This window comes from Oncorhynchus clarkii, chromosome 1, assembly GCF_045791955.1.
Source record: "Oncorhynchus clarkii lewisi isolate Uvic-CL-2024 chromosome 1, UVic_Ocla_1.0, whole genome shotgun sequence".
Taxonomy (NCBI): domain Eukaryota; kingdom Metazoa; phylum Chordata; class Actinopteri; order Salmoniformes; family Salmonidae; genus Oncorhynchus; species Oncorhynchus clarkii.
This window is the reverse complement of record NC_092147.1, coordinates 91,316,056-91,328,332: the sequence shown is the minus strand read 5'-3', so window position 1 is coordinate 91,328,332 and position 12,277 is coordinate 91,316,056. Positions and strand designations below refer to the sequence as shown.

The 12,277-nt window shown below is 45.0% G+C and overlaps 1 protein-coding gene across 1 annotated transcript in view; it reads left to right on the top strand.

Annotated features, from left to right (window-relative positions):
• The first annotated feature begins 979 nt into the window (after positions 1–979).
• LOC139411282 (AT-rich interactive domain-containing protein 5B-like) overlaps positions 980–12,277 on the top strand; it is a 124,533-nt gene continuing 113,235 nt past the window's right edge. The window contains exons 1-2 of the mRNA XM_071157409.1: positions 980–1,033; positions 1,362–1,616. Of these exons, the coding sequence (XP_071013510.1) occupies positions 1,013–1,033; positions 1,362–1,616 (276 nt within the window). The 5' untranslated portion in view covers positions 980–1,012. The remainder of the gene's footprint in view (positions 1,034–1,361; positions 1,617–12,277) is intronic.

Genomic DNA, 12,277 nt, shown 5'->3' with positions numbered 1-12,277 from the left:
AGATAGGGAAGAGAGAGACATAGAGAGACAGAGAGAGACATTGAGAGATAGGGAAGAGAGAGACAGAGAGAGACAGAGAGAGACATTGAGAGATAGGGAAGAGAGAGACATAGAGAGACAGAGAGAGACATTGAGAGATAGGGAAGAGAGAGACAGAGAGAGACAGAGAGAGACATTGAGAGATAGGGAAGAGAGAGACAGAGAGAGACAGAGAGAGACATTGAGAGATAGGGAAGAGAGAGACATAGAGAGACAGAGAGAGACATTGAGAGATAGGGAAGAGAGAGACAGAGAGAGACAGAGAGAGACATTGAGAGATAGGGAAGAGAGAGACATAGAGAGACAGAGAGAGACATTGAGAGATAGGGAAGAGAGAGACAGAGAGAGACAGAGAGAGACATTGAGAGATAGGGAAGAGAGAGACATAGAGAGACAGAGAGAGACATTGAGAGATAGGGAAGAGAGAGACAGAGAGAGATAGCGGGAGAGAGAAAGAGACCTTGCATCTCTGCAGGAAATGATGTTTTTTATTATTACATATTCAAACGTCCTTGCTTCAGGTCCTGACAGCGACATAACTGTGTTATTACACATATTGGATGATTAGAGGCTGAAATCGTTTTGAATAAATATAGTTTGTATCGCAGCATCACCGGTATGTGGATATTGTCCTTTCGGCAAGAGCAGATCACAATAATTAGATCATCCTGATGTTTTAATGGATATGGATTTCACACCAGCCTCTCTATGAGGGCATGCACCCATGCCTTTTGGAATTTAGCATGGCTATTTCCTTTTGCAATTCTACAACAAAAATGTACATTTGAAATAAAGTACACTGAAGAAATATTAGACGACATTTTTATACATTTTCGGTGTACTAGATTGCTAATATTTTGATTTCATATTGACGCAGGACGCAATACTGCGTGCGCATATATTGCTCCCTTCCAGGACCGTTTAGCAGTCCATTCAAGCGGACAGTTTTGGAGTGAATGTTGAGAGCGTCGAGATGGAGCCCAACTCACTCACGGTATTTATCATTATCTACCCCGATTCTCTTTTATCGCATTTAATTTCTTAGTGATGGAAGCCAAAGTTACGGATATTGTGTTATATATAATAATAATGCATGAATACAGGAAACTTTTTAAACAACATTTTATAGGCTATTTTATAAATCATTATGTTCTATCAGATCATTTGTTTTTAAAAAAAGTACCTTTTAAATCATATTGCGATCGTTATACGGTTTTAATGTTTCAATTCAATCAAGTGCATGTTGCTTTTGATTTGTGCTTGTTTTATATGCCTGGTACTGGGTAATCTGTGAAATGAATGACTTATCGCTGTTTCCGCAGTGGCTCGGCTCACCTTGCGGTTTTCACGGACCTTACATTTTCTACAAGGCTTTTAGGTTTGACATTGAAGCCAATCCTCGGATCCTGTCTCTGGGAGACTTTTTCCTAGTGAGGTGTAGACCCGGGGAACCGCTCTGCATAGCGGAGCTACAGCTGTTATGGGAAGAAAGAAGCAGAAAACAACTTTTATCCAGCTCCAAACTTTATTTTCTCCCCGAAGACACCCCTCAGGGACGGACTGTCAGTCACGGAGAGGTGATTACACATTTTCTTTCTGCCTTATACTTTGTGTGATAAATTATAGACTGCATTCTTCTGCGAATAACATTTAAAATAATGTCTGTGTCGGTGGTATGACCAAAATGGAACTGCTATCTCGATTCCGCTTTCTGTGTGACACAAAAACGGATAACACCTCGTATTTCCTCTAGTGAGACAACCGATGCGGTTATTCATGTCACATAGGCTACTAATGGGGCCTGAAATTACCTGCTGCCTCTCTAGCCAATCCCCTGGCTCTAGCCACCCCTGGCTCTAGCGCTGACTAGTCATTTTGTTTTGTCGCTTATTTTAGTTTGATGAAATAGGCCTATATATATATATTGGCCATCTGTGTGAAAGCATCGATTGTGATATTATAAAGTTGTTAGATCACTACTTTTCATATTTCATATCCCCGTTTAGTAGAACCGTGCGGATATCCTAAGCATGAGACCATGAATCAAAAGCCGTATTTTGTCAGTGTCGAGTAGATTGCCTCATGACTGGTTGTCAATATGATGAATTGGAATTCTTGATTGTCATGGGCGTTTTGTAAAGCTAGATTAACAACCTAGAGCGGGAAGGACCGCGGCAGCCGGTCTGTGAATGTGATCTGTCACGTTTATTAGACAGCTCCAAATGTTAAGCAATGCCTTTATTATAGACCTGAATCAGCTGCGTTCACACACTAGACTACAAGTATTGTAAGCGGACATTTTCTCCATACCCTCTCCGGGCTGTGGGAATTGATTTACAAGCAGATAAAGCACCAAGCTGGGATGCCTTAACGGGTCGGCTGACATTTGTGAAGGTTATTACGGAAAAGTGCTGCAGCTTCATTCCGTATCGCTGATAGGGGCATCTGCTATCAGGGCAATTTGTGAGAAAGAAAAATGCATGAAAACTTAACCCTTTAAGTGCCGCATCGACTTGATGAGTTGCGCTGCGTGCATTATTATCTGCGCTATTTCAAGAATGTAAGGCATTATGGAACAAGGCAATGGAGTGGAAACGCTCAGCGGCTGGCCACATCCCTAATGTAGCGTAGTCAAGGATGAATGTATTTTATGTTGTTATGCTGCTGTAATCAGTCAGACACATTACAAAGAAAACAACTCCTCTCTCACTGAACCCCCCGAGGAGCGGAGGATCACATTTCCTTCTCATAATAAGCAACAGGTTTTCTGTATCTCTGCTGCTCCGGAGAATGTCAAGGTCTCACTGCAGAAAGATGAACGATGGGGGATATTAGAGAAACTTCAGTCTGAATAGAGCTGGATGTTTAGTCAATGTAACACGGTGGAAAAGATTAAAACCAGAGTTAACCTGCTGTTAGTTCAGTTAACTAGACCCATATTCAGACCCTCTAACTAACTTGTCATCTGTTAGAGCTACCCTCTTCCCACCCCTCCTCCTCTCCTCTCCTACCCGCCTCCTCTCCTCCTCCTTCCCTGTCTCCCCTCCACCTCCTCTCCTCCTCCTCCTAAGCTCCCATCCCCCTCATCCTCTCCTCCTCCTCCCACCCCCTCCTCCACCTCCTCCTCCTCCCATCCTCCCATCCCCCTACACCCCCTCTCCTCTTCCTCCTCCCTCCTCCTCCTCCTTCTCCTCCTCTCCTCCTCCTCCCAAGCTCCCATCCCCCTCCTCCTCTCCTCCTCCTCCCACCCCCCCTCCTCTCCTCCTCCTCCCATCCCCCTCCTCCCCCCTCCACCTCCTCCTCCTCCCATCCTCCCATCCCCCTTCACCCCCTCTCCTCTTCCTCCTCCCTCCTCCTCCTCCTCCTCCTCTCCTCCTCCTCCCAAGCTCCCATCCCCCTCCTCCTCTCCTCCTCCTCCCACCCCCCCCCTCCTCTCCTCCTCCTCCCATCCCCCTCCTCCCCCCTCCACCTCCTCCTCCTCCCATCCTCCCACCCCCCTTCACCCCCTCTCCTCTTCCTCCTCCCTCCTCCTCCTTCTCCTCCTCTCCTCCTCCTCCCATCCCCTCCACCTCCTCCTCCCATCCCCCTCCTCCCCCCTCCTCCTCCTCCCATCCTCCCACCCCCCTTCACCCCCTCTCCTCTTCCTCCTCCCTCCTCCTCCTTCTCCTCCTCTCCTCCTCCTCCCATCCCCCTCCACCTCCTCCTCCCATCCCCCTCCTCCCCCCTCCTCCTCCTCCCATCCTCCCATCCCCCTCTCCTCTACCTCCCTCCTCCTCCTTCTCATCATCTCCTCCTCCTCCCACAAGCATGGTGAATTATTTTCTTTCAAATGTGTTGAGTCCATTTTTTATAATTACATTTTTATTGACCCTTTATTTAACTAGGCCCATGACAATAAATAATTACAGTTTACATGATAGGTGTTCCAGAGACAGCAAGGTGGATAGGATTACCAGCCCAAGGACAACACTTTATTCAAAACAAGTTCAGTATAATTAAGCAATAAGGCACGAGGGGGTGTGGTATATAGCCAACTCGGAGTGCATGGACTCAGCCCTTAGCCGTGGTATATTGGCCATATATCACAAACCCCCAAGGTGCCTTATTGCTGTTATAAACTGGTTACCAATATAATAAGAGCAGTAAAAATACATGTTTTGTCATACCCGTGGTATTCAGCCAATCAGCATTCAGGTCTCAAACCACCCAGTTTATAATTTAGGATAACCGATGCTAGGGTTATTGTATGTTTTATTGATCAGTTATAATCAATGATTAGTCACGTAATCTGATCATGTTAAACTGTGTGTGTGTCAGCCATTAGTTCCTGAATGTTTTAAGAGCTGTAGGAAAATTAGCCCCATATGGAGAATCTAAACAACAATGTGATTGAGTGTGAACCTGGCCACTAGTAATTTGACACCCACAGTGCCCCTCGCTGCCACAACATTTATACTGCCCTCAGCAAATTGGAAAACTGAAATACATTAGCATTTGTACAGAATAACTCACATGCCTATCCATAAAATGGAAATTAGGTGAGAGAGAGAGAGAGAGAGAGAGAGAGAGAGAGAGAGAGAGAGAGAGAGAGAGAGAGAGACTCTCAAACGGCCACCGGACTATTTACACTGCTGTTACTAGCTCTTTATTATCTATGCATAGTCACGTCACCCCTACCTACATGTACAAATTACCCAGACTAACCTGTGCCCGCTGTATATAGCCTCCACATTGACTCTGTACCAGTACCCCCTGTATATAGCCTCCACATTGACTCTGTACCGGTACTCCCTGTATATAGCCTCCACATTGACTCTGTACCAGTACCCCCTGTATATAGCCTCCACATTGACTCTGTACCGGTACTCCCTGTATATAGCCTCCACATTGACTCTGTACCGGTACCCCCTGTATATAGCCTCCACATTGACTCTGTACCGGTACCACCTGTATATAGCCTCCACATTGACTCTGTACTGGTACCCCCTTGTATATAACCTCCACATTGACTCAGTACTGGTACCCCCCTGTATATAGCCTCCACATTGACTCTGTACTGGTACCCCCCTGTATATAACCTCCACATTGACTCTGTACCGGTACTCCCTGTATATAGCCTCCACATTGACTCAGTACTGGTACCCCCTGTATATTGCCTTGTTATTGTTATTTTAATCTGTTACTTTTTATTGTTTTTTTACTTTAGTTTATTTGATAAATATTTTCTGCACTGTTGGTTAATGGCTTGTAAGTAAGAATTTCACAATAAGGTCTACCTACACCTGTTGTATTCGGTGCAGGTGACAAATAAAGTTTGATTTGATTTACCTATATGTACTTATCTATGTCATTACCTGGTACCCCTGCACATTTACTCAGTACTGGTACTTCCTGTATGTAGCCAAGTTATTACCTGTTACTTCCTGTGTATAGCCATGTTATTACCTGGTACTTCCTGTATATAGCCATGTTATTACCTGGTAGCACAGTGTAATGTAGCCATGTTATTACCTTGTAGCACAGTGTAATGTAGCCATGTTATTACCTGGTAGCACAGTGTAATGTAGCCATGTTATTACCTGGTAGCACAGTGTAATGTAGCCATGTTATTACCTGGTAGCACAGTGTAATGTAGCCATGTTATTACCTGGTAGCACAGTGTAATGTAGCCATGTTATTACCTGGTAGCACAGTGTAATGTAGCCATGTTATTACCTGGTAGCACAGTGTAATGTAGCCATGTTATTACCTGGTAGCACAGTGTAATGTAGCCATGTTATTACCTGGTAGCACAGTGTAATGTAGCCATGTTATTACCTGGTAGCACAGTGTAATGTAGCCATGTTATTACCTGGTAGCACAGTGTAATGTAGCCATGTTATTACCTTGTAGCACAGTGTAATGTAGTCATGTTATTACCTGGTAGCACAGTGTAATGTAGCCATGTTATTACCTGGTAGCACAGTGTCATGTAGCCATGTTATTACCTGGTAGCACAGTGTAATGTAGCCATGTTATTACCTGGTAGCACAGTGTAATGTAGCCATGTTATTACCTGGTAGCACAGTGTAATGTAGCCATGTTATTACCTGGTAGCACAGTGTAATGTAGCCATGTTATTACCTGGTAGCACAGTGTAATGTAGCCATGTTATTACCTGGTAGCACAGTGTAATGTAGCCATGTTATTACCTGGTAGCACAGTGTAATGAAGCCCATGTTATTACCTGGTAGCACAGTGTAATGTAGCCCATGTTATTACCTGGTAGCACAGTGTAATGAAGCCCATGTTATTACCTGGTAGCACAGTGTAATGTAGCCCATGTTATTACCTGGTAGCACAGTGTAATGAAGCCCATGTTATTACCAGATAGCACAGTGTAATGAAGCCCATGTTATTACCTTATTAACCATCAGTTATTGTGTATTTATTAATCAGATGGAAGGCCGTGGTGTTGTTATGTGTGATGTCATCAGTTGGAACAGAACAGAAACTAGAAGAGGTTAGACCATGGTGTTATTATGTGTGATGTCATCAGTTGTTGTGTATTTATTAATCAGATGGAAGGCCGTGGTGTTATTATGTGTGATGTCATCAGTTGTTGTGTATTTATTCATCAGATGGAAGGCCGTGGTGTTATTATGTGTGATGTCATCAGTTGTTGTGTATTTATTCATCAGATGGAAGGCCGTGGTGTTATTATGTGTGATGTCATCAGTTGTTGTGTATTTATTCATCAGATGGAAGGCCGTGGTGTTATTATGTGTGATGTCATCAGTTGTTGTGTATTTATTCATCAGATGGAAGGCCGTGGTGTTATTATGTGTGATGTCATCAGTTGTTGTGTATTTATTCATCAGATGGAAGGCCGTGGTGTTATTATGTGTGATGTCATCAGTTGTTGTGTATTTATTCATCAGATGGAAGGCCGTGGTGTTATTATTATTATTATTATGTCATCAGTTGGAACAGAACAGAAACTAGAAGAGGTTAGGCCATGGTCTTAAATCACATCCTGTTCCCCAGTGCACTATGGGGACCAATGGGCTCTGGTCAAAAGTAGTGCAATAAGAAGGAATACGGTGTCATTTGGGATGCACCCTGGGAGCAAAACTAAAGTATATTGTCCTCATGGTTTCCATGATATTGGAGCCAGTTGTTGGACAGCTTTTCTCCTCTCTGTGAAACCCCCAGGAATAATGCTTTTAGTCAGGCAGAAGTAAAACAGCTTTCTATAAATAGATCAGTATCTGAATCCATCAGCAGTTTGACTATGTTACTCTACCTAGCTGTTGTAACACTGCACATCAACACTAAGCTCCCTCAACTGTATGTTACTCTGCCTAGCTGTTGTAACACTGCACATCAACACTAAGCTCCCTCAACTGTATGTTACTCTGCCTAGCTGTTGTCACACTACACATCAACACTAAGCTCCCTCAACTGTATGTTACTCTACCTAGCTGTTGTAACACTAAGCTCCCTCAACTGTATGTTACTCTACCTAGCTGTTGTAACACTACACATCAACACTAAGCTCCCTCAACTGTATGTTACTCTACCTAGCTGTTGTAACACTACGCTCCCTCAACTGTATGTTACTCTACCTAGCTGTTGTAACACTACACTCCCTCAACTGTATGTTACTCTACCTAGCTGTTGTCACACTACACATCAACACTACACTCCCTCAACTGTATGTTACTCTACCTAGCTGTTGTAACACTACACATCAACACTAAGCTCCCTCAACTGTATGTTACTCTACCTAGCTGTTGTAACACTACGCTCCCTCAACTGTATGTTACTCTACCTAGCTGTTGTAACACTACGCTCCCTCAACTGTATGTTACTCTACCTAGCTGTTGTAACACTACACTCCCTCAACTGTATGTTACTCTACCTAGCTGTTGTCACACTACACATCAACACTAAGCTCCCTCAACTGTATGTTACTCTACCTAGCTGTTGTAACACTACACATCAACACTAAGCTCCCTCAACTGTATGTTACTCTACCTAGCTGTTGTAACACTACGCTCCCTCAACTGTATGTTACTCTACCTAGCTGTTGTAACACTAAGCTCCCTCAACTGTATGTTACTCTACCTAGCTGTTGTCACACTACACATCAACACTAAGCTCCCTCAACTGTATGTTACTCTACCTAGCTGTTGTAACACTGCACATCAACACTAAGCTCCCTCAACTGTATGTTACTCTACCTAGCTGTTGTAACACTGCACATCAACACTAAGCTCCCTCAACTGTATGTTACTCTACCTAGCTGTTGCAACACTACACATCAACACTAAGCTCCCTCAACTGTATGTTACTCTGCCTAGCTGTTGTAACACTGCACATCAACACTAAGCTCCCTCAACTGTATGTTACTCTGCCTAGCTGTTGTCACACTACACATCAACACTAAGCTCCCTCAACTGTATGTTACTCTACCTAGCTGTTGCAACACTACACATCAACACTAAGCTCCCTCAACTGTATGTTACTCTACCTAGCTGTTGCAACACTAAGCTCCCTCAACTGTATGTTACTCTACCTAGCTGTTGCAACACTAAGCTCCCTCAACTGTATGTTACTCTACCTAGCTGTTGCAACACTAAGCTCCCTCAACTGTATGTTACTCTACCTAGCTGTTGCAACACTACACATCAACACTAAGCTCCCTCAACTGTATGTTACTCTACCTAGCTGTTGTAACACTACACATCAACACTAAGCTCCCTCAACTGTATGTTACTCTGCCTAGCTGTTGTCACACTACACTCCCTCAACTGTATGTTACTCTGCCTAGCTGTTGTCACACTACACATCAACACTAAGCTCCCTCAACTGTATGTTACTCTGCCTAGCTGTGGTAACACTGCACATCAACACTAAGCTCCCTCAACTGTATGTTACTCTACCTAGCTGTTGTCACACTACACATCAACACTAAGCTCCCTCAACTGTATGTTACTCTACCTAGCTGTTGTAACACTACACATCAACACTAAGCTCCCTCAACTGTATGTTACTCTACCTAGCTGTTGTCACACTACACATCAACACTAAGCTCCCTCAACTGTATGTTACTCTACCTAGCTGTTGTCACACTACACATCAACACTAAGCTCCCTCAACTGTATGTTACTCTACCTAGCTGTTGTAACACTACACTCCCTCAACTGTATGTTACTCTGCCTAGCTGTGGTAACACTGCACATCAACACTAAGCTCCCTCAACTGTATGTTACTCTACCTAGCTGTTGTAACACTAAGCTCCCTCAACTGTATGTTACTCTGCCTAGCTGTTGTAACACTACGCTCCCTCAACTGTATGTTACTCTACCTAGCTGTTGTAACACTACGCTCCCTCAACTGTATGTTACTCTACCTAGCTGTTGTAACACTACGCTCCCTCAACTGTATGTTACTCTACCTAGCTGTTGTAACACTACGCTCCCTCAACTGTATGTTACTCTGCCTAGCTGTTGTAACACTACGCTCCCTCAACTGTATGTTACTCTACCTAGCTGTTGTAACACTACGCTCCCTCAACTGTATGTTACTCTACCTAGCTGTTGTAACACTACGCTCCCTCAACTGTATGTTACTCTACCTAGCTGTTGTAACACTACACATCAACACTAAGCTCCCTCAACTGTATGTTACTCTACCTAGCTGTTGTAACACTACACATCAACACTAAGCCCTGTGACTTGGGACTAAACAGTCAGCCCTGTGACTTGGGTCTATTCAGGCAGCCCTGTGACTTGGGACTATTCAGGCAGCCCTGTGACTTGGGACTATTCAGTCAGCCCTGTGACTTGGGCTGGGGGTGCAGAGAGAGGAGAGGGAATGTGTGGCAGACTTCCAGACATATCTCTGCTGCTTGGCACACGGACATGTTTGTATTTTCATGCCTGGAACATATGTGTTAGATCATCAGCTTGTTTCTTTGTGAAGTAATATTTTTCTGTGTGACATTCACAGATGTAGTCAGAATAGTTTCCTGAACTGAACACGCTGGTGTCCCCAGACATTCACAGTGGTAGTCAGAATAGGTTCCTGAACTGAACACGCTGGTGTCCCCAGACATTCACAGTGGTAGTCAGAATAGGTTCCTGAACTGAACACGCTGGTGTCCCCAGACATTCACAGTGGTAGTCAGAATAGGTTCCTGAACTGAACACGCTGGTGTCCCCAGACATTCACAGTGGTAGTCAGAATAGTTTCCTGAACTGAACACGCGGGTGTCCCCAGACATTCACAGTGTTAGTCAGAATAGGTTCCTGAACTGAACACGCTGGCTGGTGTCCCCAGACATTCACAGTGGTAGTGGAATAGGTTCCTGAACTGAACACGCTGGTGTCCCCAGACATTCACAGTGGTAGTCAGAATAGGTTCCTGAACTGAACACGCTGGTGTCCCCAGACATTCACAGTGGTAGTCAGAATAGGTTCCTGAACTGAACACGCTGGTGTCCCCAGACATTCACAGTGGTAGTCAGAATAGGTTCCTGAACTGAACACGCTGGTGTCCCCAGACATTCACAGTGTTAGTCAGAATAGGTTCCTGAACTGAACACGCTGGCTGGTGTCCCCAGACATTCACAGGTGTAGTCAGAATAGGTTCCTGAACTGAACACGCTGGTGTCCCCAGACATTCACAGTGGTAGTGGAATAGGTTCCTGAACTGAACACGCTGGTGTCCCCAGACATTCACAGGTGTAGTCAGAATAGGTTCCTGAACTGAACACGCTGGTGTCCCCAGACATTCACAGTGTTAGTCAGAATAGGTTCCTGAACTGAACACGCTGGCTGGTGTCCCCAGACATTCACAGGTGTAGTCAGAATAGGTTCCTGAACTGAACACGCTGGTGTCCCCAGACATTCACAGTGGTAGTGGAATAGGTTCCTGAACTGAACACGCTGGTGTCCCCAGACATTCACAGTGGTAGTCAGAATAGGTTCCTGACCTGAACACGCTGGCTGGTGTCCCCAGACATTCACAGTGGTAGTCAGAATAGGTTCCTGAACTGAACACGCTGGTGTCCCCAGACATTCACAGTGGTAGTCAGAATAGTTTCCTGAACTGAACACGCTGGTGTCCCCAGACATTCACAGTGGTAGTCAGAATAGGTTCCTGAACTGAACACGCTGGTGTCCCCAGACATTCACAGTGGTAGTCAGAATAGGTTCCTGAACTGAACACGCTGGTGTCCCCAGACATTCACAGTGGTAGTCAGAATAGTTTCCTGAACTGAACACGCTGGTGTCCCCAGACATTCACAGTGGTAGTCAGAATAGGTTCCTGAACTGAACACGCTGGTGTCCCCAGACATTCACAGTGGTAGTCAGAATAGGTTCCTGAACTGAACACGCTGGTGTCCCCAGACATTCACAGTGGTAGTCAGAATAGTTTCCTGAACTGAACACGCTGGTGTCCCCAGACATTCACAGTGGTAGTCAGAATAGGTTCCTGATCTGAACACGCTGGTGTCCCCAGACATTCACAGTGGTAGTCAGAATAGTTTCCTGAACTGAACACGCTGGTGTCCCCAGACATTCACAGTGGTAGTCAGAATTGGTTCCTGATCTGAACACGCTGGTGTCCCCAGACATTCACAGTGGTCGTCAGAATAGGTTCCTGATCTGAACACGCTGGTGTCCCCAGACATTCACAGTGGTAGTCAGAATAGGTTCCTGAACTGAACACGCTGGTGTCCCCAGACATTCACAGTGGTAGTCAGAATAGTTTCCTGAACTGAACACGCTGGTGTCCCCAGACATTCACAGTGGTAGTCAGAATAGTTTCCTGAACTGAACACGCTGGTGTCCCCAGAAATTCACAGTGGTAGTGAGAATAGTTTCCTGATCTGAACACGCTGGTGTCCCCAGACATTCACAGTGGTAGTCAGAATAGTTTCCTGAACTGAACACGCTGGTGTCCCCAGACATTCACAGTGGTAGTCAGAATAGTTTCCTGAACTGAACACGCTGGTGTCCCCAGACATTCACAGTGGTAGTCAGAATAGTTTCCTGAACTGAACACGCTGGTGTCCCCAGACATTCACAGTGGTAGTCAGAATAGGTTCCTGAACTGAACACGCTGGTGTCCCCAGACATTCACAGTGGTAGTCAGAATAGGTTCCTGAACTGAACACGCTGGTGTCCCCAGACATTCACAGTGGTAGTCAGAATAGGTTCCTGAACTGAACACGCTGGTGTCCCAG